The 23441-nt window shown below is 48.9% G+C and overlaps 1 protein-coding gene across 1 annotated transcript; it reads left to right on the top strand.

Annotated features, from left to right (window-relative positions):
* Positions 1–716: 716 nt before the first annotated feature.
* Positions 717–23143, top strand: LOC111837262 (ovochymase-2). The gene is made up of 25 exons (XM_023799148.2): positions 717–909; positions 3738–3874; positions 4636–4729; positions 5453–5593; positions 5790–5887; positions 6755–6869; positions 7336–7569; positions 8295–8516; positions 10330–10470; positions 11103–11339; positions 11567–11752; positions 12747–12856; positions 13247–13347; positions 13821–14098; positions 14308–14471; positions 15976–16159; positions 16239–16457; positions 17176–17316; positions 18039–18275; positions 18875–19054; positions 19274–19386; positions 19578–19672; positions 19813–20090; positions 20700–20860; positions 22536–23143. Exons 1-25 carry the CDS (start codon positions 765–767, stop codon positions 22746–22748), a joined length of 4224 nt encoding a protein of 1407 aa, XP_023654916.1. The 5' UTR covers positions 717–764; the 3' UTR covers positions 22749–23143.
* The last annotated feature ends 298 nt before the right edge of the window (positions 23144–23441 follow it).

Raw genomic sequence — 23441 nt, 5'->3', positions numbered from 1 at the left:
ATTGTTCTGTAAATAAGCGGCGTTTCTGGCATCTCCGCCAGCTGGTCTGCTGGGCCCATCCTCGCCTGCTCAGCATACTGCTGCGTTATTTCGGTTTTCCTTGACATCTAATGCCGTTTAATGATGTCTAAGTGCTTGGCCTCATGACCGCAAGGTTACTGGTTCAAGTCCCAGAAAAAGGAACAGCTCGTCTATCTGGGGGGGGGGGGGGGGGCGTGATTAGAAATTCTGGTCCCCCTGACATAATGTCACCTTGGGCCCCCGCAGTAGGATTAACTGAGAGGGAGGGGTCCCCCACACGTATAATTTGTTAATAATTTGTTAATAATGTATAATAATACATAATAATACATAATGTTTAAGAATGTCATTACTATTCATGTTCAGGGGCCCCTATGAAATGCTGGGCCCTTCTGCTTGTACCTTTGAAGATGCATCCAGAAACTGAACGATAATTAATGAACCAAACAAAAATAATAAGGGTACGTGGGAGGAAGCTTTCTGCAGTTTTCTTAGGCAGCCGTGGGGTGAATATTGAGGAGTGGACATGGAGATTTACGGCAAACGTTTGGTTTAAACCTCGTACCCCTTTGCCTCCGTAATCATGTTGCGTTTTATTTGATTTAACCATTAATGAAAGAACTCTGTCCTCCTGGGGAGGACAAGGTCCAGCCAATCGCAGTCCAGAGGGAGCGGGCCGCTATAAACCTAGACTGCGTAGCGCCTCGCCTCCTCTTGCATCGGGACGCCGTCACCGCGACGACATGGCAAAGGGAAGCCGCCCCACTTCCAGAGGTTTCTCCACCTTGGAGAAGTGCTTGATATTCCTCTGCGTGCTCTTTACTGGGGTATGCATCGGACTGGTGGCGGTCTACGTCGTCGAGAACAAGAAGTCTTCCAGCGGAAATGGTGAGTAACCAGTAAGGCCTTGGCATTCAAACCTGAGAGCAACCAAAGTAGCCCAAAATAAGCAAAGGCCGTTGCCGTCAAGGTACCATCCTGCCTAGGCTGTGGATAGATGCACCTGGATGAATACAAGTTATATTATATTATGCGTCAATGGCAGACATGGCACAAATATTACTTATTACTGCTATCAGTTCTGACAGCCATACTGTGAAATTAACCTGTTAGTACTGGCATTAGGAATAAACATTCCGAAGCGAAGCAGTCTGATGTAAAAAATATCAGTTAAATCACATAATGTAAAGTCTGGAAGGCTGAAAAAAAATCATAGCTGTCAGAGGGGAATTGGAAATAAATTTTCAGGAGCTGCATGCTGTGTGTCAGCTTGATCCGGCTCGATGATCGGGGGGGGGGGGGGGTGGTCAGCAAGACTGACTCCGTGGTATGAACATCTGCCAAGGTCGTCCTTGGCCAGCTGGTGCCCCGAGCGGCCCGGAGACGGCAGCCGGGCCCCGCAGTGCTGGCAGGGGACCGACATGCCGGGTGAAGCAGGTCTTACCGGCCAGACGGCATCCAGGAGCCTCGCCGGTTTGGGGCAGAGCGACATCAGCCCGTTTGTCTGTGCAAGGGCATCCGTGTGCGATCTCACTGACATGCATGTCATTGCACACACACGCACGCATGCATGCGCGCACCAGCTCCGATCTGTAACTATCTAAATATTAGTTTACATTACATTTAATTACATTAAATAAACTTTACTGACCCCAGGTGGAACATATTGACCCCAGCATCAAGGTACATGGTGCACAGACAAACATACAAACTATTACTTCACCTTCCCGGAGGATATATGGCTTATTTAAAGCTTTTTGTATATGTCTTATGTTTGTGTTTCATATTTGGAAAGATAGTGTGGGTCACAGCTTAGGACAGCACTGTGATGCCGACCGGTGCCTACTAAACGGGACTGCACACCAACGGCATTGGGGGTCAGATCTCAGTCGCTATCTGCCCCCAGCGCTCAGGGAGGGGGCGCTAGGGGCCACAGCTGTAGTGAGAGGAGTGATGCCGGGGGACAGGGGGGTGTTAAGGTACCGTCTTTAGCCCCCATCCTCTGTGTCTGTTGCTCGCAGTAGAGATCAGGACTAAAGAGCAAAGGCTTCTGACACCCAAAGGCAGACGATAATTCATCTGTCACTCCTCTTAAATATCATATTAATATTTAATGACGAGTTCTCAACGGGTTTATCTGTACGGTCCAGTGCGAGGACACCTTTTTCACTGCTCGCCGCTGATCTGTGCTTCGCGTGGGACCACATTGCCATCGTAGATCTGCGCAAGCCAAATAGATCAGCTCAGCCAACTTATTAGCTGGCATACCTGCACGTAGATAACATAGATAACCTAGATAAGATAACTACGCGAAATCAGTAGAATTATCAGTATTCTAGCATTTTGATTGGCCAAGAGAGTGTTTTCTGGCCAATTGCAGCCTTTGATCACACCCATGATCTGGATTGGCCCATGGGAGAGAATCTTGTTTGTGCTGAAGTGTCATTACCAGCAGAGTAAAAACTGCTGAGCTTGGAATAGCTAGAAAACAGCATCATACCCTAATCAGACTATTTCAGTGTTTACATAAGATTTTAATTAGACCTAAAGACACAGAAACAGCACACAGTGGCTTGGCAGAGTTTCTGAGCTGAACATAAGCATATATTAGCTGTAAAAGGATATATTAGCTCTCATTAAGGCCATAGCGGTTCTCAGTTCAGCACATGGCACAGTTAGTCAGGCAGATGTAATGGATAAGCTCCAAAGGCAGCGCCGGTGCCCCCACGGTTGCGGGTTCGAATGAGGTCCCAGCTCTGTGTGGGAGCATTTGCTCATTCTCTCCACATGGGGGCACTCTTGGTGCCCTAGGTTCTTCAGATACATTATTTGGGGGAATTATTGATGATTGGTGTATGTGTGAGTGGACCACTCTCCCGTCCATGGTGTACATCAGGCTATCCCCCCCCCACTGTTTATATGCAGCAAATTTATGCTATTGGTGCCATTGCACAACAGCAGTGCGCTGTTAACTGTCCTGTCGGAACCTGAAGGAATGTTAAATTGAATGCCGACCTGGAGGCCCGTCCTAATGTTTTAAAACGGAAAATAATAATTTCCCCTCCAAGCTGGTAGCTCGAGCTAACAGACCTACACCCCTGCACATTATTTGCTGTGGCACAGAGTAAATCAGTTATAGTAACTCTTTCACCTTCGCGAGAGTTAGGAGAGGAAGATCCTCACGAATGTGACGATTCACGAATCAAAAAGGCAAAATTAGTGGTACTGAAAATTTACTGCATGGGATTGCACAGTCATGATCGGCAGCTAACACATGAGTGAGGCTGGTTGCTGAGACAAAGACATGCCAAGATGCATAGATCCCACAGTTTAATATTAAAGATGTATCATGCACTTACACTGACAAATATTAAATAACACTAATATTTATATATAATATGATTATTTGTAATCCAAATCATTTTCAGTATTGTTTATACATTTCTGGCTTTTGTGTTGACTGCCAGTTTCTGCTCCAAAAATATTCCCGTTTAATTGTTCACGGCCAACTCATGAATAACCGACCCCATAAATGTCAAATCTGCAAATCCAGAGGAGTGACTGTACTGACTGTACAAGCTGTACATGCATTTAAGTGCTGGTACAACAGTCTCTCGACTGGCAGAAATTGCTGCAGGAGCCGATTATAAGATCTGTCACTCTGGGAAGTAACAGGCGTTTGTTTACGGGGTCTGTTCTCTCGTCTGCGCTCACAGAGGCCGAAGCGGAGTCCCAGTGCGGCAGCCTGCAGCCCTTGGACGGTCCGTCGGGACAGTTCGCCAGCGGGAATTACCCCGGCAGCTACGACAGCGGCGCCAGCTGCAGCTGGCGCATCACCGTCGATCCAGACAAGGTGGAGATAAATCCGTCCCGGCCTGACCCAGAAAGCGAGGCCGGATACGGAGCGGCTGGTGAAAATAGAAGCGTGTTCCCCCACGCTTGGCTGCCCAAGCGCCTGTGCATATTAGCTCAATTATCTCCTAGTCGCATATGGCAGAGCAGACGTGGGATATGCCACTGTGCAGTTATCGCGCCATTAGCATATGCGCAAACTGCGGCAAAGACATAGCCACATATGTATTGTGACATAGTGCTGCTGGGATGTAGTTCATGGTTAATAAATGTAATGTTTATCTCAGGTAGCTGCTTCAGTGGGGGTGATGTGTGGCTCAGCCTATTAGTCCTCTGTACTAGTGAGTGGAAGGTTGCAGGTTTGAATCCCATTCTCAGCAAACTAGTCATGGCTGTTGGGTCTAAACCCTAATCCCCTGCCTCCAAAATAGTCCAGCTTTGGTCTCAACTGTGCATATGTGTCTTAAAAGGAGAGCAAGATGGGACATGCAAAAAGCTGAAGAATTCCAATGTATCTGTGCTAATGCAAAATAAAGACAAATCTAAAGAAATAGATTTTCAGACCAAAAGATGGTTGTTATAACCAGCTAGCTGTGCAGCTTGCTTTAAGATTGCTGAAGGTCATCTCTGTAGATCTTGAAGATGCCGCATACGGATCAGCGAGGTGTGTACCTGCCCGACTTTGTGACGGAGGCATGGGTGGGCGGGGCTAGTGTAGGGAGCAGCCAATCACGGACGGACTCTCCCCTTGTTATGTTTCAGGTCATCCATCTGTGGTTTGAAGACTTCACCCTGGAGGACTCTATCTTATGTCAGTCGGATTCTGTGTCGGTGAAGGACGACCTGGGGATGATTGGTGAGGATCAGAGGGTGCTGTCATGGCCGGGGGGGGGTCTAGCATCCTGATAGATAGCAGCTTCACACCCCCATGATATGAGGCAGCCACTGTACTCCCTATGTTATTACATTGTAGGATGTTGTGAAAATCTCCCCCCGTTGTCACACATTCAGAGGCCCCTCCCTGCGAGGTCCTGTCGGCTCATTAACAAGCCTCTCCAGTCACCTTGCAATCTGAAACACTCTTGTTCACACCCCCCAACCTCCCCCACCTCCCCCCGAAGACAACAAACGCTCACTTTCTCAATTTCCTTTAATGTTGCCCGTTCTCTGACTCCCCGCTTGACCCAGTGACTCCATGGAGGGTCTGCAGCCCCCCTCCAACCCCGATTCCACTAACCTTTCCCCCTGCCCCACCCTGCCCATTCGACCTGCTCCATTTGGCAGCTGAGGGGGGGACTGGGCTTTGAAGTCATGCCCAATTCGGCACCTCCACAGAGGCTGACGGACTGCCGAGCCGGTCCATTCCGCCTTAAAGCGGTCATAACCGGATTAATCTGACACAGAGAGGCAGCAGGCTGTGCCCGCAGTAGGGTCAGCCGTCCAGAATCGCTCTGTGACGTTTTACCCCGACTGTTTTTCACGTGAATAAAGGCCATGGTGATTAGCAGGGAGCAAAACAGCCAAAAGCGGGATAAGGCTTGTGTTTAGCTGAGCCGTCACGCTTTTTTAACCTTTGCAGGAAAGTTCTGTGGATACGTCAAACCGAAACCGATCGTCTCCTTGGGAAACACCTTGACGGTGTACTTCGACACCAACGAGCGGGGCACGGACACGGGTTTTATAGCCCGCTACAGCGCCATGAGCCCAGAACGCACCGCGGGTAGGCCGCCTGCGGACCCGAGACATGTGACACGTGACATGTAACAGGAACATTGAGTGTCGCCTCTGGGGCCAAGAGGATCGCAGGCTTAGTTACAGGATCCCAGTGATGGGGGGAGTGACGGGGGAGTGACGGGGGTGGAGGTATTTCCCGTAGGCGTCCGAGAAGCTGAGGCGATTTCCGTTCCTGCTTCCAGAAATAGCCGGAGCGGGCGGCCACCTGCAAGGTAGCCAAGGGGACCTGCAGACCCCAGGATTTCCTGAGAAGAACTATGAAGATGGGGTCACGTACCAGGTACCACCTGGGCGTGGGATCCAAACCCACCTTATATGGCCGTATGAACCTCCAAATGAGGTGGTGTTACTGCTGTCCCAGAGCTTAGAAATATCATTCCTCTCATCAGTACCATACAAATAAAAACTATTTCCCACTGCAACATTAAGCTTATTTGATGATGGGAATGTTATAAATTATTAGACGGGAATAAGGTTATTATTACAGTGGCTCACTTACTTAGCAGACAGTGTTACTCAAAGCCGTCGAGACAGATTGCGATTTTTATATCTATTTATGCACTTGAATAATTTAACTCCAGCAATTTGGGTCACAGACCCCCTGAAAGAGGACAGCGCCGTTTCCGCGTCTGGAATCCGAACGTCTGGAGCCTCAGAATCGGAAGCCCTGTGCCAGCTTGTGTTAGAGAGGGGGTCAGGCTCCACACTTGGGGGGTGGGGGGGGGGTTTGCATCGTCCAATCAGCATGCAGCAAACAGAGCAGTTAGCGAACAGCGCGGCGACCCACATTTGGTGTTAGCGCTGATGCAACCGTCCAGGGAGCAGCCTATTAAAAGATGGGGGGGGGGGGTATTAACCCAAACATCGGGGTGTGTGCGTGTGTGTGTATTGTGTTTATATTACATTGTGGGGACCTATTTTTTTGACATTGTGGCCAAATTAAATTGCATTAAATGCCAAAAGCCTCGTATTTTGTTTAGTTACTTATGGTTAAGGTTAGGGCTGGGTAGGGGTTAAGGTCGTCATGTTGTGATTAGAATTTTCCCCATAGAAATGAATAGAGAGTCCCCACAAAGATATAATTACAAACTCCCACGCGCCTCTTCTTCGCATGACGCTAACATGTAAACTCTGTGTGATGTCACAGTGGAGGATCACGGTGCCGGCAAGGGCGAGGATCTGGCTCACCTTCTCCGATTTCGACCTGGTTCCCGAGGCCTGTGGTGACTTTGTAGAGGTGTACGACGGCCCCTCCATCCTCGGTAAAGACACGTGACCACCCCTCCCCCCCCCCCCCGCCCAGTAAAACCCAGCTGAGAACCTCTGTCTGGACACATACAGCCTGTTTTTTGGAAGCCAAACCCTTGTGGTGGCATTCAGAGCCACTCCTGCGCGTATGATTCATAAACGGGACATGAGACTTTAGGAAACTAAAAATTCAACACGTAAAACAACAGGAATGCCTGTGGCCTTATTCCACTGCTGCGTTACAGCATGGAAAATTAATTGAAAAGACATTATTTGGAAAAACTGCACACCTGCTTCGAGAATGTCATGAACGAATGCAGCCAAGATTAAATAAATCATGCCATTAGCCCCACCGGTGAGTAACAGTCTGTACTCTTCGGCGCGATAATGGAGCCAGTGCAGTTCACCGGGTCCAGATGGGGACTGATCTCGGGCTGGATCCTCGGGGCAGGAAGGCTGAAGCCACACCTGTCGTTTCAGGTCGCTTCTGCGGCGGCTCGGCACCAGGTACGGTGGCGTCCAGTAACAACATCTTGACAGTCCGCTTCAAGACTGACTCCAGCTTCAACGCTCACGGCTTCCGAGCCGTGTACGGCACAGCCCCGCCGGCCGCCGGCACCACCACCACCCGCACCAGCACCACCAGAACCACCAGCACCAAGCCACCAGTCACCAGCGATAAGCCCCACACGACCACCTTGACGCAGCCGGACGGTAGGATCTCTGCCCGGCATCGCTTCCAGGCCACTGATTTAGCTCTCATTTTCATATTCCGTTCTCAGCAAATTAAACTCATTTTCCACTTCTTCACCTTAGACTAATGATCCGTGACGGCAGCTTGACAAGCGCAACGTGCTTAAAGGAGCATCTTTATTTAAAAAACACACAAAAAAAACGAGGAAATTCCCAGGCGACTCTTCTATCGTGATGATTTCCATAATTTGCATTGCTGTGCAGCTAATAGGCACACATCTGTCACTCCGTCCCCGAACGGCGTTCAGTGGGGCCCCGGCAGTGGGCCGGGCTGGTGGTACAACCTGCAGGGGGCGCCCTTTGCCCGCCTGACACAAACTAGGGCAGCATGGAGAGAAATGGTTAAAGGCCCACGGTCTAATCTGGACAGCTTGCTTGGTCCCAGCTTCTCTGTCCTTGAATAAAATAAAGAAAAGCCCCAGTAAAGCATACAGGTGTAAGGACTAAAGCTGTACTCATACTGGTATTTCTAGTAGAACCAGTAGTACAGTGAGTTCTCAGTTTACATTTAACATACGCTTAAAAGTAAAAAACGCATGATCATAAAATAACAGCATGCGGTACATCCTCAGGTGTGTTTTTCCCTTAGATGACACGTCACCAGTCAAAATAACGGCGGCCATTTTTAAGCAGCAAGCTCTCGTCTAAAATGAGCGCTCTCTGTGTGACGCTTTTCCTCTGCTTAGACTCGGGCTGTGGAACCAGCAGCCTTCAGCAGGGCCGCAAAGGTGCCATTAGCTCCAAGGGGTTTCCTGCGCCGTATCCGTCTGACCTGCAATGTGTCTGGAACATCACCGTCCCCGAGGGTCTGCTGGTGAAGTTGGAGGTCACGGACATGGCCGTGGTCGGGGAGGCGGGCCAGTGCGGCCCGGACAGACTCCTGGTCTCGGATGAGCTGCAGTCTCTCGGTACGTGCCTGGGGTATCGGTTAAGGTGCTCAAATAGTGTCCCAGAAGGGCAGTGGTTCAAATCCTGGTTCAGCTGCTCCACCTTTAGGAGCTTATCAGTAATATACCTCACTTATTTTATAGCATCTGCCAGTCCGTTACCTAATAAAATTGGTCATATAATCCAATATGATTTGTTGACATGCCAAAAATGTATGTGTGATCTTCAGACTTTGACTCAATCAAACCACGGTTCTTCTTAGATAACAGTCCAGCTAATCTGTGAAGCTGTTGATTAGCATCTCGGCCTCGGGGTGAACATGCTGTTAATTTGTTATTCACACCAGAACCTGTTATCTGCACCTTATCTCTGCACCTTTGAGAGTTCGAAGCGACGGCTGGAACACAGAGCAGAGGGGTTTTCTGGGAGAGGGAGGATTGGTGAATTTTTCTGTAATGCTGGCTGCTAGTTGTCATGTTTCACGGTGCGTTCGATTATCTCTCGGAAGTCGGAAATTCCGAGGTGAGTGACGTCACATCCGACAATCTCCCGTTCGAGCTACACACCTCGGAACAAACATGGCTGCTTCCATCAACATGTTGTTGTTGCTTTATATTTTAGCAGATTTGGAGTGAGAGTCTTTTTTCCAAGAGACAAACAAACAAGAAACACGAACTAGCCAAACCACATTAAAAGCTTTATAATATTTTGGTAGACCCATAGTGGCAAACAAACTACAAACAAACAAAGGACACTAACAAGTCTGGTAAAAATCTGATACTGCACGCTAGGATACTGTTTACGGTCATGATATGGTATTCTCTAAATCGACCACATGCAATTACATTTATTTCTATTAATACATTTAACAAAATAAACATTTTAAAATATTTATAAAATACAATTACTGTTGGCTGTGTAAGCCACCATGTTGAAATGACGTCACAGGGGAATCTCGGAGAAGAAAATTCTGTCCGACATCAACGTCAGAAAGGAGGCGTGTTTCTGATGGGAAAGTTACGTTTTTCGTGACGTTTTTATCCGAGTTCCGACTCGGAGAGAGATAATCGAACGCAGGGTCAGGGTCTTTGTGAGAGACTGCTGTTAGCTTTGACGATGAGCCCCAACCCACCTCCCCTACATATGTCAAAATTAATGTACATGGATGGATGGATGGATGTCTTGGAAAATCCAACCTTCCTGTCACAAACGCTTAGTGCCTTGCCAGCTGAGACATCTCCTACCTAATGCCCCAAACGGCCTTTAAAGTAACCTGAGAGTGTCACATTTTAACACAATGACTCACGGTTCTGTGCTTAATGAATGCAGCCACGCAGCTCCAATCAATTCAACCCCAGCTGTACCTTTGAATGAGAATCTTTTTTTTCCGTTCGTCTTCATCTTCGTCGGTTTCTCCAGTCATTCACGGTGGTTTTGCTCCTTGGCCACAACATATGTTTTGTAGGTTTGGTGGTAAATTTTATATAACACTGTACTCAAATATAAATTAGATTTTATTTATTTGACACTCTTACCCAAAGTGGCATAAATCTTTGAGAAAGCAGGGTCAGTCAATCCCTAGAGCAGTTGGGGGTTAAAGGTCGCTCAAGGGCCCGGCCATGAAATCCCTCTGGGATCTGAATCAACAACCTTCCGATTACACGTACAGCATCCTAACTAACTGAGCCACACACCAGCCCATGATAATGAAATCTGATGCTTTTACTGCTTCAAAAGTAAATGGTGACGCAGTTATAAAGAATCCAGTTCAGCAGTTCTGGGTTTTGCCGTGAAGATGGCGGATGTGTTCACGCCCCGTTGGTGCCTTTCCAGGCACCCACTGCGGCTACATTCTCCCACCGCTGCTCATCAGCGCCAGCAGCAGGCTGCACCTCAGCTTCCAGTCCGACGCGCGGCTGGCCGACCGCGGATTCGCCGCCTCGTGGGAGGCTGTGTACCCAGAAGACATCGGAGGTGACACGCCTGAGCCGGGGGCTGTGGGGAGGGGGGGGGGGGCAGTATCGGATTTCACTACTAAGAAGATTTGGGTTATTAATAAGGGGCCAGGTTTTCTGGTTCTAGGGGCCAATTAAAAAGTCCCTTCAGAGCCCTTTATGACCCCAGTGTATTAACTGTATGTGGCCAACAGGGGGAGCCAGGCAAATGCATGGTTTGAAAGCAAATAAACCTAAATGTATCACCACAAACAATAAAGTGCTAAGCAATTTAAATAAGATGGTTATTGCTTCATCCTACAGCACGCAGACCTGTGGTTTTTGTGGATCTGTGTCAGTAAATTGCACTTACTGTATGGTCCCAGGGATGGATTCATGTCCCGTCCAGGGTGTCCCCAGCCCTGTGCATCCTGGGATAGGATTCCCGCTCTCTGCAATAATTTCAGGTCCAGAGAGTACAAATCCAGACCAAGATTTTGTTTCAACCAACCAGTAAAGCATAAAGAGTCTCAGTCACAGAGTACCCAGCTGGTTGGTTGAAACCAAACAAACCTTGATTTGTACTCCCTGGACCTGAAATCTCCACCTCTATGCTGTAGGCCCAGATCAGCAGTCATGGAAACATTAGAATTGCTTCCTTCTTCATGTCAGCGATCCAGGGCTGTGGAGGTTTTTCCCGAGAGAGGACGGGGATCATCACGTCCCAGAACTGGCCCTTGAACTACGCCAGCAACAGCGAGTGCCTGTGGATGGTGGAGGTGCCCGCAGGGGAGACCATCACGCTGACCTTCACGCACTTTGAGGTGGAAGAGGCGGGCGTCCTTCTTGGGAAGTGCTTCGACCAGCTGCAGGTCTATGATGGTGCGGCTCCGGGAGCTACGAGATATGGTAGGAGCCCCACGCTCGTAAATGACGGAACAACAAAATGGACCAGCACAACTGAGTGCTTCTGAGAGTGACATGATGTGCCTTTGAATCCCAGGAGAAATATGTTTACAGATGCACAGATCACTTAAATAAGCTCCTCCATGCGTGACTTTCGGGGCTTTTCCTGAGCGATCACATGCATTTAAAGAGTAGTTCTGCAAAGCTCCTGTTCTTCTCCTTCCCCCGAGGTCCGTTCTGTGGGACTAAGCTCCCGTCCACCATCCAGACCACGGGAAACACCTTACTCCTTCGTTTCCACGCCGACTTCTTCACTGAGGCTAAGGGCTTCAGAGCCTACTGGACAACGGACCCCACTCAGCCGGCCCCCACAGACCCCCCGGTGCCGCCCAACCCCTGGGATGACATCACCATAGGTAACCGTGACATCCGCCCACCTCTCTCAGCCCTCTGGCAGACCCCCATCTGACCCCCTATATCTGCCGCATCCCATTGACTCGACCCGGTTTTTCACGATCTAATATTTTGTCTGCTAAGGCTGATTCAGTTAGAAAAACCACAATAGCAGATCCGGACTGTAACAGTGACACATAGAATGTTCCTACAAGACACGCCTGCTTCATAAATCAAAGTGAGAAGCCTGGGAAGGAGCTGCGGGGTCGTTTATAACATTGTAGCACTTTACAGCCTGCCCCGTTAATGTAAAGAGGACCCACTGGACAGTTTTTTGTAAAAGAAACTGTTAAATTGTTAAAGTACTAAACATTTCAAACCAGCTGTGGATAGTATGATGTTTCAGATGGTCAGTATTGTGGGCAGCATATTGTCTGATATGGTAAGTACTGTGGTCAGTATTGTGTCTCATATGGTAAGTACTGTGGTCAGTATTGTGTCTCATATGGTAAGTACTGTGGTCAGTATTGTGTCTCATATGGTAAGTACTGTGGTCAGTATTGTGTCAGATGGTTAGTACTTTGGTCAGTATTGTGTCAGATGGTCAGTACTGTGGTCAGTATTGTGTCAGAAGGTAAGTACTGAGGTTAGTATTGTGTCTCAGATGGTTAGTACTTTGGTCAGTATTGTGTCTCAGATGGTTAGTACTTTGGTCAGTATTGTGTCTCAGATGGTCGGTATTGTGGTCAGCATTGTGTCTCAGATGGTAAGCATTAAATATCGCTTTACTTTGCCAAATTCGAAATTACTTCCTGATTATCCGAAGTGGCCACCCACTGGGCTGTTTGCAGTTGTGATTGGGAAGCTGGCGCATTAGACATTCGGTTCCGGCTCCATGTGGAACAGGTGGGACGAAGTGTTCCATGAAGAAATGGCTGTCAGCCACAGACAGCGTGTCTGAGTGAGTTTGGCATTTCTTACAAATCTCCCTCCCCGCCACCCCCCCCCCCCCGTCAGACTGGCCAAGCACCTGTGGAAAGCCTGCCATCCCCCCCATGGTCAACACCCGCATCGTCAACGGAGAACCGGCTACCCCCCACTCCTGGCCTTGGCAGGTTTCCATGCAGGTAATGCGATAAAATAACATGGAAATACTTCTCCAAGTCTCTTTCATGGATCAATTCATATTACACGGTTTCACTGCCTGAAGCTACTTAAATGTTTGCATGTTACCAATTCATATGGCTGAATATTTAACTGGAGCCATCCTTCACTCAGGAGCTCGCCTGGGACTCAAATCTATAACATACAACGTGCATCATCAACCTTTTTGGGGGATGGTTGTATCAAGTCCACCAGAACGGTCTCTGTCTGGCACATAATTGTGGGTGATACATATAATTGTACTGAAAAATCAGCTAATGATCTGGAAATGATCAGGCGAACATCAGGACACATGAACTGTTTAAAATACCTGTGAAACGCAAATACCTGCACACCCCATTGATGCCTTAAAGGTTTGGCCGGCCAGCCAGGAAACACCCAAGTTCTCACACACCTGTGGTGGCACCTTGATCCACAGGAAGTGGGTGCTGACCGCCGCCCACTGCTTCATCAGGTGAGCCCCCCCACCACTCCCCGGCAACATCACTCACTGTCGACATTCATGGTTCGACTGTCCTGAAAATGACGGGGCCACGATAAAACAATGCGATACTACTTAAAGGATGTCCTTAACTGAGCAAATGTTCTGTGGGCAGAAAGACAAATGATTGGTTCAGAGAGATAACCAATCAGATTGTAGAGGAGGTGGGTCCAAGCAACTAGAGGAGGCAGAACCAAGACATCTGATTGGACTGGATTACTACAAAAATCAAATATCAAAATTTGTGATTAACTCAATAATCATATTTTCAAGCCACATATGCTTTTTTAGCAGCTACTGATTATCGATAAAATACCGACATTTCCAGATAGACCAATTGAACAAGGGATATTTCTGACGGTGGATGGGAGGGCGGCTGTTAGTCGATCAGCAGTCCTGAGTCGTTCACCGGGTGTTACGCCTCCGTGCTGGGGCGCCCCCTGCAGGTATGCGGATGAGCTGCAGCGCTGGCGTCTGTGCCTGGGCAAACACAATCTGACGATGGAGGAGCCCAGCCAGAAGTGTTTCGGCGTGCTCGCCATCCACCGGCACGAGGGCTTCCGCTACCCGCAGGTGCCCACCGTAGAATTCGACATCGCTCTAGTCCAGCTGGATGGGGAGGTGGTGCCCGGCGATGAAATCAGCTACGCCTGCCTGCCCCCCCCGGAGGAGGTGTTGCCCAAGGATAAGAAGTGCTATGCTACTGGCTGGGGGGACGAGACAGGTCAGGCCCTCTTTTAGAGGCCTTTACAGAAAATCATTTACGCATTAATAGCGTCTCTGTTTCCGGTAACTGTTACTACAGCGCCCTCTGTTGGCGGACATCGGTTTTGCAGCACTCGTGATTCACATGGCCGTCGCTAACAACTGCTCTGCTGACTTGTTAAGATGCGCAGATAGTTAACAAAATCTGCTCCCCCGCACCCATGACAGGTAACTCCACAGCCCCAAAAGCTGCAGAAACTCTGAACCAGGTGGCTCTGCCCGTCGTCCCCTACGACACGTGCAAGAGGATGGACTACTGGTGGTTCCAGGTGAAGCCATCCATGATCTGCTGCGGCTACACCAAGCCCGACGAGCTGAAGTCCGTCTGCCAGGTCAGTGCCCTTTCATCCTGCTCCAGCGCACCTCCTGTAGCAAAACCATTCACTTCTAAGCCACAGCAGTGTTTCTCCTAGGTTTACAGCTTTTTTTTGGGGGGGGGGGCAGACGGACATCAACAGGATTCATGGTGTTCATGTGTTTCTTTTAATGACAGCAGTCAATATAACAACTGACCTAAACATCAGAACATTTCTTTTTATGACAATTATCCACAAAGTGTGCAGCGTTTGTCACTGCAGTGTATCTTTCTGGGCTTCTGGAAGAGCATTTCTAGAACCTCTTGATATGGGAAGTCAGAAACATCTGACCCATTTATTGAGATCTGAATGCAGGCTGCAAGATGGTCTCCTTGCAGCCTATTGCGGATGTTTGTCTTTACCTGGAAACACATAAACTGTTAGGCTTTAAGAGTGATATCTGATAGCTTAAAATAGCGATAATTTAAAGCAGAAAATCCCATCGTGAAAAGTATTTATTACCCTCTTCATGGCTGAGAAGTCCCTCTCAACCAACAGTTTACACTGCTGACCGGAGCAGATATTTTTGTCTGCTTTTCAGGTGGTTGTCGTGACATATTTTCCGACGCGCGCTCTCTGTCCGCTGGTGGGAGTGTGCTCACCTGAGAATTGTGAACACGTGACCATGTAGAGACAAGCTGTTGTGTAAATAAGATAAATAACATAAGGCTATTTAGTTTGTTTAATAAAAGGACAACGTATAGACCTGTTCTATAGGAAAGGTAACCTTAAATGCCTTCTGTTGTGATCTGGCGCTATATAGAAAATAAAACCAAATCAAATTAACTTGACCTTCAAGGGGGGGAGGGAGGTGGGTGCCCCCTATTATATAATGGTAGGGGAAACACTACACAGAATAGCTTGTGAAATCTGCTCTCTAGAAACAAAGTGACCATTTTAATACCTCATTTTAAAATAGTCCACAAATTAAAAAAAATCTAGCTTCTTGAGATACTGTTTTGCTGAGAATTATGGCAGTACGTACGGCATCAGTCAAAACTTTGGACACACCTAACCTCCTACAAAGGTGAGTGATAGTGTCGCATCACATGACCAGGCTACCTGACCCAAACCAATTAGAAATGGTTTTGGAGGAGTTTGACCGCAGAGTGAAGGAAAAGTGGCCAATGGGTGCTCAGCGTATATGTGGGAGCTCCTTCAGGACAGCTGGAAAAGCATCTCAGGAGGCCACCTCATGGAACTGGTGTAGGGGAGACAGCAGAGTCAGCCAGTCCCTGGGGAAACTGGGGTTAAAGGACTTGCACAAGGGCCCAGTGGTCAGATTTGAACAGCCAACCCACAGACCCCAACAAATTATTTTGTTTAATACTTTTTTGGTCAGTGCATAATTTCATATATGTTTTTTTATACTTTTGAAGTCTTCATAGTTTTTGTAAAATGTACAGAATAATACAAGTAAACCTTTCTATGGGTAAGCTGGTCCATGCTTTTGACTTCACAGTTCTTTTCCGATTGGCAGGGCGATTCAGGAGGCCCGCTGGTTTGCCAGGAAGCCCCCGGGGCACCCTGGGCGATTCATGGCATCACCAGCTTCGGGCCCATCGGCTGTATCATGGACAAGAAGCCCAGCGTCTTCACTCGAGCGTCCGCCTACATCCCATGGATAGAGAACATCATTCGGAAGGACATCTTCGACTTGATCAGTAGGGGGCAGTCTTCTATTCATACTTTTTTTTCCCGTGTTGGGCGAGTCGCCAAGCTGACTCCGCCACTCTCTCCTAGCATCTGGCTGCGGGGATATAAAGAATGTGACGGGCACCGAGGGCAGACTGTCCTCCATGGGCTACCCTGCTGCCTACAGCAACGATGCCCGCTGCCAGTGGAACATACTTGCGCCAGAGGGCAAGCTGGTGCACCTACACTTTGAGGCCTTTTCCCTGGAGGACAGCCAACTCTGCCTAAGCGACAGCGTCGCCCTCTCTGACCAGATCGGCAGCCTGGGTGTGTCATCGCCGGGCCCCGCCCCCTGTCATGGTGGGACGAATCAGGCAGCAGCATTGGAGGAGGGGCTACCACTAAACATACTGCTATAGTTGTTTCCATGATTGGAAAGCTCACCACTCGCGTTGCAGTGAAGTACCGCAGATGCCTTCACATCACACCCTTGCTAACATATGGCTCAGCTCCATGTAACCCAATGAACAGTAGCTAGTGCATAACTGAGCAACAGTGCTACTTATCAAGAGTGATCACTCCCACCTGTAAAAAGATGGGTAAACATGGCGGATAGCAGAGGTGGATGGTTCAGGCCCAGAAAGTGAAGATCCAGACCAGGATTTTGTTTGATTTGTGAGCCCTTGAGCAAGGCCCTTAACCCCCAGATCCACGGTCACTACTGCAGGTGGCTGCTCTTCACTACCAAGCTTTCAACCAAGCAGCTGAGTTCTCCATGACTGTGACTCTTTATGCACAACTGGTTGGTTGAAACAAAATCTTGATCTGGATTTTTACTTTCTGGACCTGAACTGTCCACCTCTGGCTGATAGTTAAACTCTGTGGTTCAGTGGGAGTTTTGCCTGAGAAGCTGTAGGTTGCACTTTCCATGCTCGTGCTCATTAAATCATTCATCTTCTAACTGATGGACATGATCCTCAAGGCTTGAAGCAGGCCATGATAATCAGACTCCAGTTTCCAACATTTTTGCTTCTGACCTTCCTAGGAACACATTGCAACAACGTCATACCAGCAGATCTGGTGAGCACCGGTGAGATCCTGAACATCCGCTTCTCCTCCAACAACCGCGTGGTGGACACCGGCTTCCTGGCCATGTGGAAGTCTGTAGATCCTGTTGACATCCCTAGTGAGTAATATGAAGATATCGAAGGTCTTCTTCCAGCCAGCACATTACCCTGACAGTTCCTGGGAAGGATATATATTTTATGATGGGATGAGACACAAATAAATTCACAAACTCAGGATTTTGGGTGGAGGCAAGTAGCACATAATTGTGGCAGAAAGCATTACATCACCTAGCGTTTTTGAGAACAAGGGTGAGGTGGAACTGAGCTGTTTTCCACATATTAAGAGTATGGTTTATGCTCATCCATCCATTCTTCTTCATTACTGCGCATCCAGTACTGAGCCACAGTGTGGTATGTGCTTATTAATAATAAATATGTCATCTTTAACATTAATTTAATTTGTATGTTTTCAAAGCAAGTCCTTGGCTGGCAGTTCTTAGGTTCTTAGGTCATCATTGACTATCTTAAGTCATTGATTGATTGATTGATTGATTGATGAAACCCTTTATTGCTGTTGCAATACACCTTGTCACTAGTCACAAGTACCAGCGAAATATTGGCCATCAACCCGACCCGGCTGTGTCTGTCTTAGGTCATCATTGTCTATATTAGTTACGTCATCATTGTCTCTCTTAGTTAGGTCATCATTGTCTGTCCTAGGTAATCATTGTCTGTCTTAGTTAGGTCATCATTGTCTATTTTAGTTAGGTGGTCATTGTCCATCTTAGGTCATCATTGTCTATCTTAGGTAGGTTATGATTGTCTCTCGTTGACTGTGTAGACTTGATCAAGTGTGGGGGCCACTTCACCAGCGAGCAGGGGCAGATCATGTCCCCGGGCTGGCCCACCTCTGACTACCCGGCCCAATTGGTGTGCACCTGGAGCATCTCAGTGCCCCCTTCCAAGAAGATCCACATTAAGTTCACTGACTTCAACGTGCAAGCTGTCAGCCTTCTGGGGTCATGCCAGGACTATGTTGAGGTCTATGAAGGACAGGGCACAGGACTTACCAAGCTAGGTTTGTTAGCCATGTGTGTTTCCGCCCATTTTATGCCTCAAAGGCCAGAATAAGCTGTTTTTACCCAGGGGTGTACACAGGGGCGTGGCCACAAGGGCTCTGCCCCCAGCTTAAAGCTAATTGGCCACAGAAGTGCCCCTTCTCTGTCATTCACCAATTCAAAGCATATCATTGGCTAATGATTAGGTTGGTCCCTCTGAATGAATTATGGCTCCTCTTATTCCCCTGACTTCAAAGAAACATTGAATTGCCCCTGTAATAAACACACCATTACTATTGGTTTTAATGATTGGCCTATAGTTCTTTGATCTTTCTTATTGAAACTAGCGATAATAGATATAAATTTGGATTTTATTATGTTATTGTTATGCCACCATTAATCTTCTCTATCCTCCCCACCTCTCCATGATCCATATGTACTGTAGATTTATTTTTAATAAAAAATAATTATATCTTAAGTTTATAAAGACAGATAGACACAGGCATGGTTGATCTGCTCTGTAATAAAGGGGTCTAACCACAGGTTTGAACACTGGTGCTTGTTTGTAACATGTGTTGAGTCCCGTGAGTGTTCACACAGCGATCTGTCTGCTATGCAGGAACATTCTGTGGTTTTATGGCCCCGCCCACGGTAACCACGGGCAACGCAGCCCTGATCCGGTTCGTCAGTAACGGCGCAAAGCAGGATAAGGGATTCCGTGGATACTGGACGACGGACCTCAATGATTTCCCTACTCTGCCGGCTCCGCCCACCAATCCTTGGGATGACATCGTCATCGGTGAGCCGGGCAGTCTAGATACAGATAGCAGGGACCAAGCTGCTTGTTGGGGTATCAGAATGGGATGGAGTTTGGCTATCTTGTCCCATAAAGACTATAGTGTGCAGTGTAATGAATGCCATGTGTGTAGTTATACAGTCATTACATATATTCACATGATCTAGTGTATAGTCACATAGCCCATAGTGTCTGGTGTAATATGTATGTCATGTGACCTAGACTGGCCAGCGTCCTGCGGCAGGCCTGCCGTGCCCCCCAGTACCTCTGTGGCCCGCGTGGTAAATGGTGTGGAGGCCGTGCCTCACTCCTGGCCCTGGCAGGTGTCCATGCAGGTGAGCTGGGGCGTGAGGGCCTTCCGACACTGATCACTGATAGGCCACACGGCGCACCACACACAGCAGGCCGCCGTCTGCCGGAGTGCAGCCTATACGTGACCCCAAACCGCAGTCTCCGTCGTCCCTTCTCAGCAAAGTCACCTGACTCGACAGAGCATGTAATCCGATGATGTCATTGTCCCCATCAGGGCCGGCTCTTCACTTTCATGCCATTCCAGCATGCGTGCGGGGGCTCCCTGATCCACGAGGAGTGGGTCCTGACGGCAGCCCATTGCTTCATGCAGTGAGTGACCCAAAAAGGCCACGCAGTGGGCTCACTGCACAGTCCTATGAACAAGCTGGTCCAGGCAACCCAGGCTAATTTTAGTGTCTTCAGTCAGGTTGGGCTAGGCCCGTGTTCTAACCGATGGTTCCGTGTGCCAGGCTTTCCAAACCCAACATGTGGCAGCTCTGTCTGGGGAAGCACTACATGAATACATCAGACGACGCCACGGAGGCCTGCTACACCGTGGATAGGATCCTAACCCACCCCGGCTTCGTCTACCCCCAGAGCAGCATTGTAGCCAATGACGTCGCCCTGGTCCACCTGGCACAGAGGGTCAACATGACCAGGGAGATCAGCCCGGTGTGTCTGCCTGAGGATGACCAGGTTCTCCCAGGAGGAACGCACTGCTTCGTGACTGGCTGGGGTGATGAGAAAGGTGAGCGCCCCCATGTGGATGCTGGCGGATTTACAAGGACACTGACACGACGTGCTAAAAAAAATCCAACAGACTCTTATCCAACAGAATTAATTAATACTACAAACTCTGTCCTTCAAAAATAAAGGTGGTTTAATTTAAGAGCCAGACCCCTTGTGAAACTGCTCGCGACTTTATGTGGCACGTCAGAGAACAGAGATGCCAGTAGTGTGAGCTTCCGTCCACGGTGAGGAGAAACTGCGGCAGAGCCGACCTCTCAGCGTGACGCTAAGTAATGCTGCAGTCACCTCCCCTCGTGTCAACGAGCACATCTGCTCTGGTGCCGCGTTCACCAGGGCCCTGTGCTTGGACGAAGACACACCACCTGGTCTCATTAATACTTCACGGTGACGGTGTAATTAATTGATGGGACCGGCCCCTCCAGTCTTTCACGGAAACACAGGCTCCCCACGAGTCCTCTTCAGAGCGGCATGGAAGGAAGGGTCTTACAGTTAATTAACTCGCATCCCACCCGAAAGCTAAGTCATGGCTTTGGTGCGGTGACACGTCGATAACTACCGGATGGGTAGATCTGCTGCAAGTGGCCCTGGTGTGTTCCTGTCTCCGCAGGAAGCCTGTTCCCTGTGGTGTCCAAACAGCTGAACCAGGCAGCACTGCCCGTGGTCCCCTTCGAGACGTGCAGCAAGCCACAGTATTGGTGGGACAGTGTGCGTCCGTCTATGATCTGTGCCGGCTATGAGTCCCCTGACGAGCTCAAGTCAGCCTGCCAGGTAGGGGCGGGGCTCTGTGACTTCTCAGTGAGGGGCGGGGCTCTGTGCCTGCTCAGCTAGGGGCGGGGCTCTGTGTCTTTGTCTTCTCAGTGAGGGGTGGGGCTCTGTGTCTTCTCAGCTAGGGGTGGGGCTCTGTGTCTTCTCAGCGAGGGGCGGGGCTCTGTGTCTGTGTCTTCTCAGCAAGGGGCGGGGCTCTGTGTTTTCTCAGCTAGGGGCGGGGCTCTGTGTCTGTGTCTTCTCAGCTAGGGGCGGGGCTCTGTGTCTATCTTCTCAGCGAGGGGCGGGGCTCTGTGTCTGTGTCTTCTCAGCTAGGGGCAGGGCTCTGTGTCTGTGTCTTCTCAGCAAGGGGCGGGGCTCTGTCTTCTCAGCTAGGGGCGGGGCTCTGTGTTTTCTCAACTAGGGGCGGGGCTCTGTGTCTGTGTCTTCTCAGCTAGGGGCGGGGCTCTGTGTCTATCTTCTCAGCGAGGGGCGGGGCTCTGTGTCTGTGTCTTCTCAGCAAGGGGCGGGGCTCTGTGTCTTCTCAGCGAGGGGCGGGGCTCTGTGTCTGTGTCTTCTCAGCAAGGGGCGGGGCTCTGTGTCTGTGTCTTCTCAGTGAGGGGCGGGGCTCTGTGTCTGTGTCTTCTCAGCAAGGGGCGGGGCTCTGTGTCTGTGTCTTCTCAGCAAGGGGTGGGGCTCTGTGTCTGTGTCTTCTCAGCAAGGGGCGGGGCTCTGTGTCTTCTCAGCTAGGGGCGGGGCTTTGTGTCATCTCAGCTAGGGGCGGGGCTCTGTGTCTTTGTCTTCTCAGCGAGGGGCGGGGCTCTGCGTCATCTCAGCTAGGGGCGGGGCTCTGTGTCTTCTCAGCTAGGGGCGGGGCTCTGTGTCCGCTCAGCGAGGGGCGGGGCTCTGTGTCCGCTCAGCGAGGGGCGGGGCTCTGTGTCTGCCATTGCTACATGGTCCCTCCTTGTTTGGCTCAATGATACAGTCCAATAAATTTTTACTTTGCAAAATACGCTTTGTTATTTTGCACTGAATCGAAATATCTCATCAGAATTTCCCTATCATGCAAGAATTTCGAATGAGACACAGTTATATTTAGGCTTCACATATATTTCCAGTACATGTGTATGGTGAAAGTGACTCATCTTAAAGGTAGAATTGTGTGACTTTCTGCTGTACTTAACCTCAGGAACATCCACCTTAAGGCTCCAGCAGAAGTCAGCAAGCAAGCACACTGGGACTCCACTTGACTTGATATCGTGTTTTCATATCAGAGAGAGAAAAGAATGTGTTACAGCCTACAAACTCTGGCAAAACAGACTTACTGCTGACTAACTAAAAAAGACTTATGTATAGTACTTTATGTGCTTCTGCAAAGTCTTGAAAATATTCACAAATAGAAATAAAATAATTTTTCCTAAAGCAAACCCACACGTTCATAATAAGGAATTATATACTATCATTTTAGCCTAAATTATGGGTGATAGCAAAATTGTGCATGCAGTGAATTTCTGAATTCAGCATTAAAAGTACATAGGTGTTCTGAGACAAAATCTTTGTTCACCGTTAACCCTTCTGTTGCGCTGGGAAACAGCGCCCTCCTCAGGCTGGCCGCGAATGGCCGGACGACTTCCCTTCTTGCCAAAGCCGCGTGTGTGTTTCTCATAGTTTCTCTCCAATTTCCTAACCCCCTCCCCAGGGCGACTCCGGGGGACCGCTGGTCTACAAAGCCGAGGGCCCCGATGCGAGCTGGCAAATCCAAGGAATTGTAAGCTTCGGGGCCAGGGGCTGCGCCAAGGACAAAAAGCCGTCCGTGTTCACCCGCGTCTCCGCCTTCTCCCCCTGGATCCGCGACCAGATAAAGCAGTTCATCTATGAGCAGAAGCCGAACATAAATCACTCTCCGGAATAAGATGGACTGCGCCGGGGAAAGGAAACCAGGCACCTTTTATTACGTCTTTGGCGTGCAGACGTCTGTCTGACTGTGTTATAACTCGTCATGCAGAAAATAAGTTTCCTGTGTAAACTGTAAATTACTTGCTATTAATTGTACCCCGTGACCCTATCCAGGATAAATGTGTAGAAGGTGGACAGATGGATGTTAATTGCCAATTCCTTTTTGACATGTAATATTCTGTGACAACATTCAAGTTTGTAAAGATGCCAGAATTTGTGAAAAATGTGACAAGATGTCAAAATATTTTATAATGATAATAGGGCCAGACAGCACGCTGACTCGTACATGCTTAATGCATTAGCCGGACCTGTCTCTAGCCTTTTGGATTTCTAATATATGATGTGTTCCCAAAAAATCCTTCCCTTGCATTCTTATTTTATTCTCTGGTCACTTGTTGGATGTTTCTTTGCTCTTCGGGTTTCGGGTTTTAGCCAGCGGTGTAGCGCGCTTGTAGGAGAGACCTGCAGACGGTAGACGTCGCTAAAGAACAGTGAGGAAGGGCGATCGAGCCATTTCCCCCCTCCGACGGAACTCCCCACGTTAATACTTCAACTTAATCAGTTGGTCCAAGCAAAACCTGCTTTTGTATTGTCGACTTTAGTGGGTTTTTATCGTTCTTGAGGTCGTGCTTCCCTTTTGTAAAATATG

This window comes from Paramormyrops kingsleyae, chromosome 25 (assembly GCF_048594095.1).
Source record: "Paramormyrops kingsleyae isolate MSU_618 chromosome 25, PKINGS_0.4, whole genome shotgun sequence".
NCBI classification, from domain to species: domain Eukaryota; kingdom Metazoa; phylum Chordata; class Actinopteri; order Osteoglossiformes; family Mormyridae; genus Paramormyrops; species Paramormyrops kingsleyae.
The sequence above is the reverse complement of the archived record's forward strand: the minus strand, read 5'-3'. Positions and strand labels throughout refer to the sequence as shown.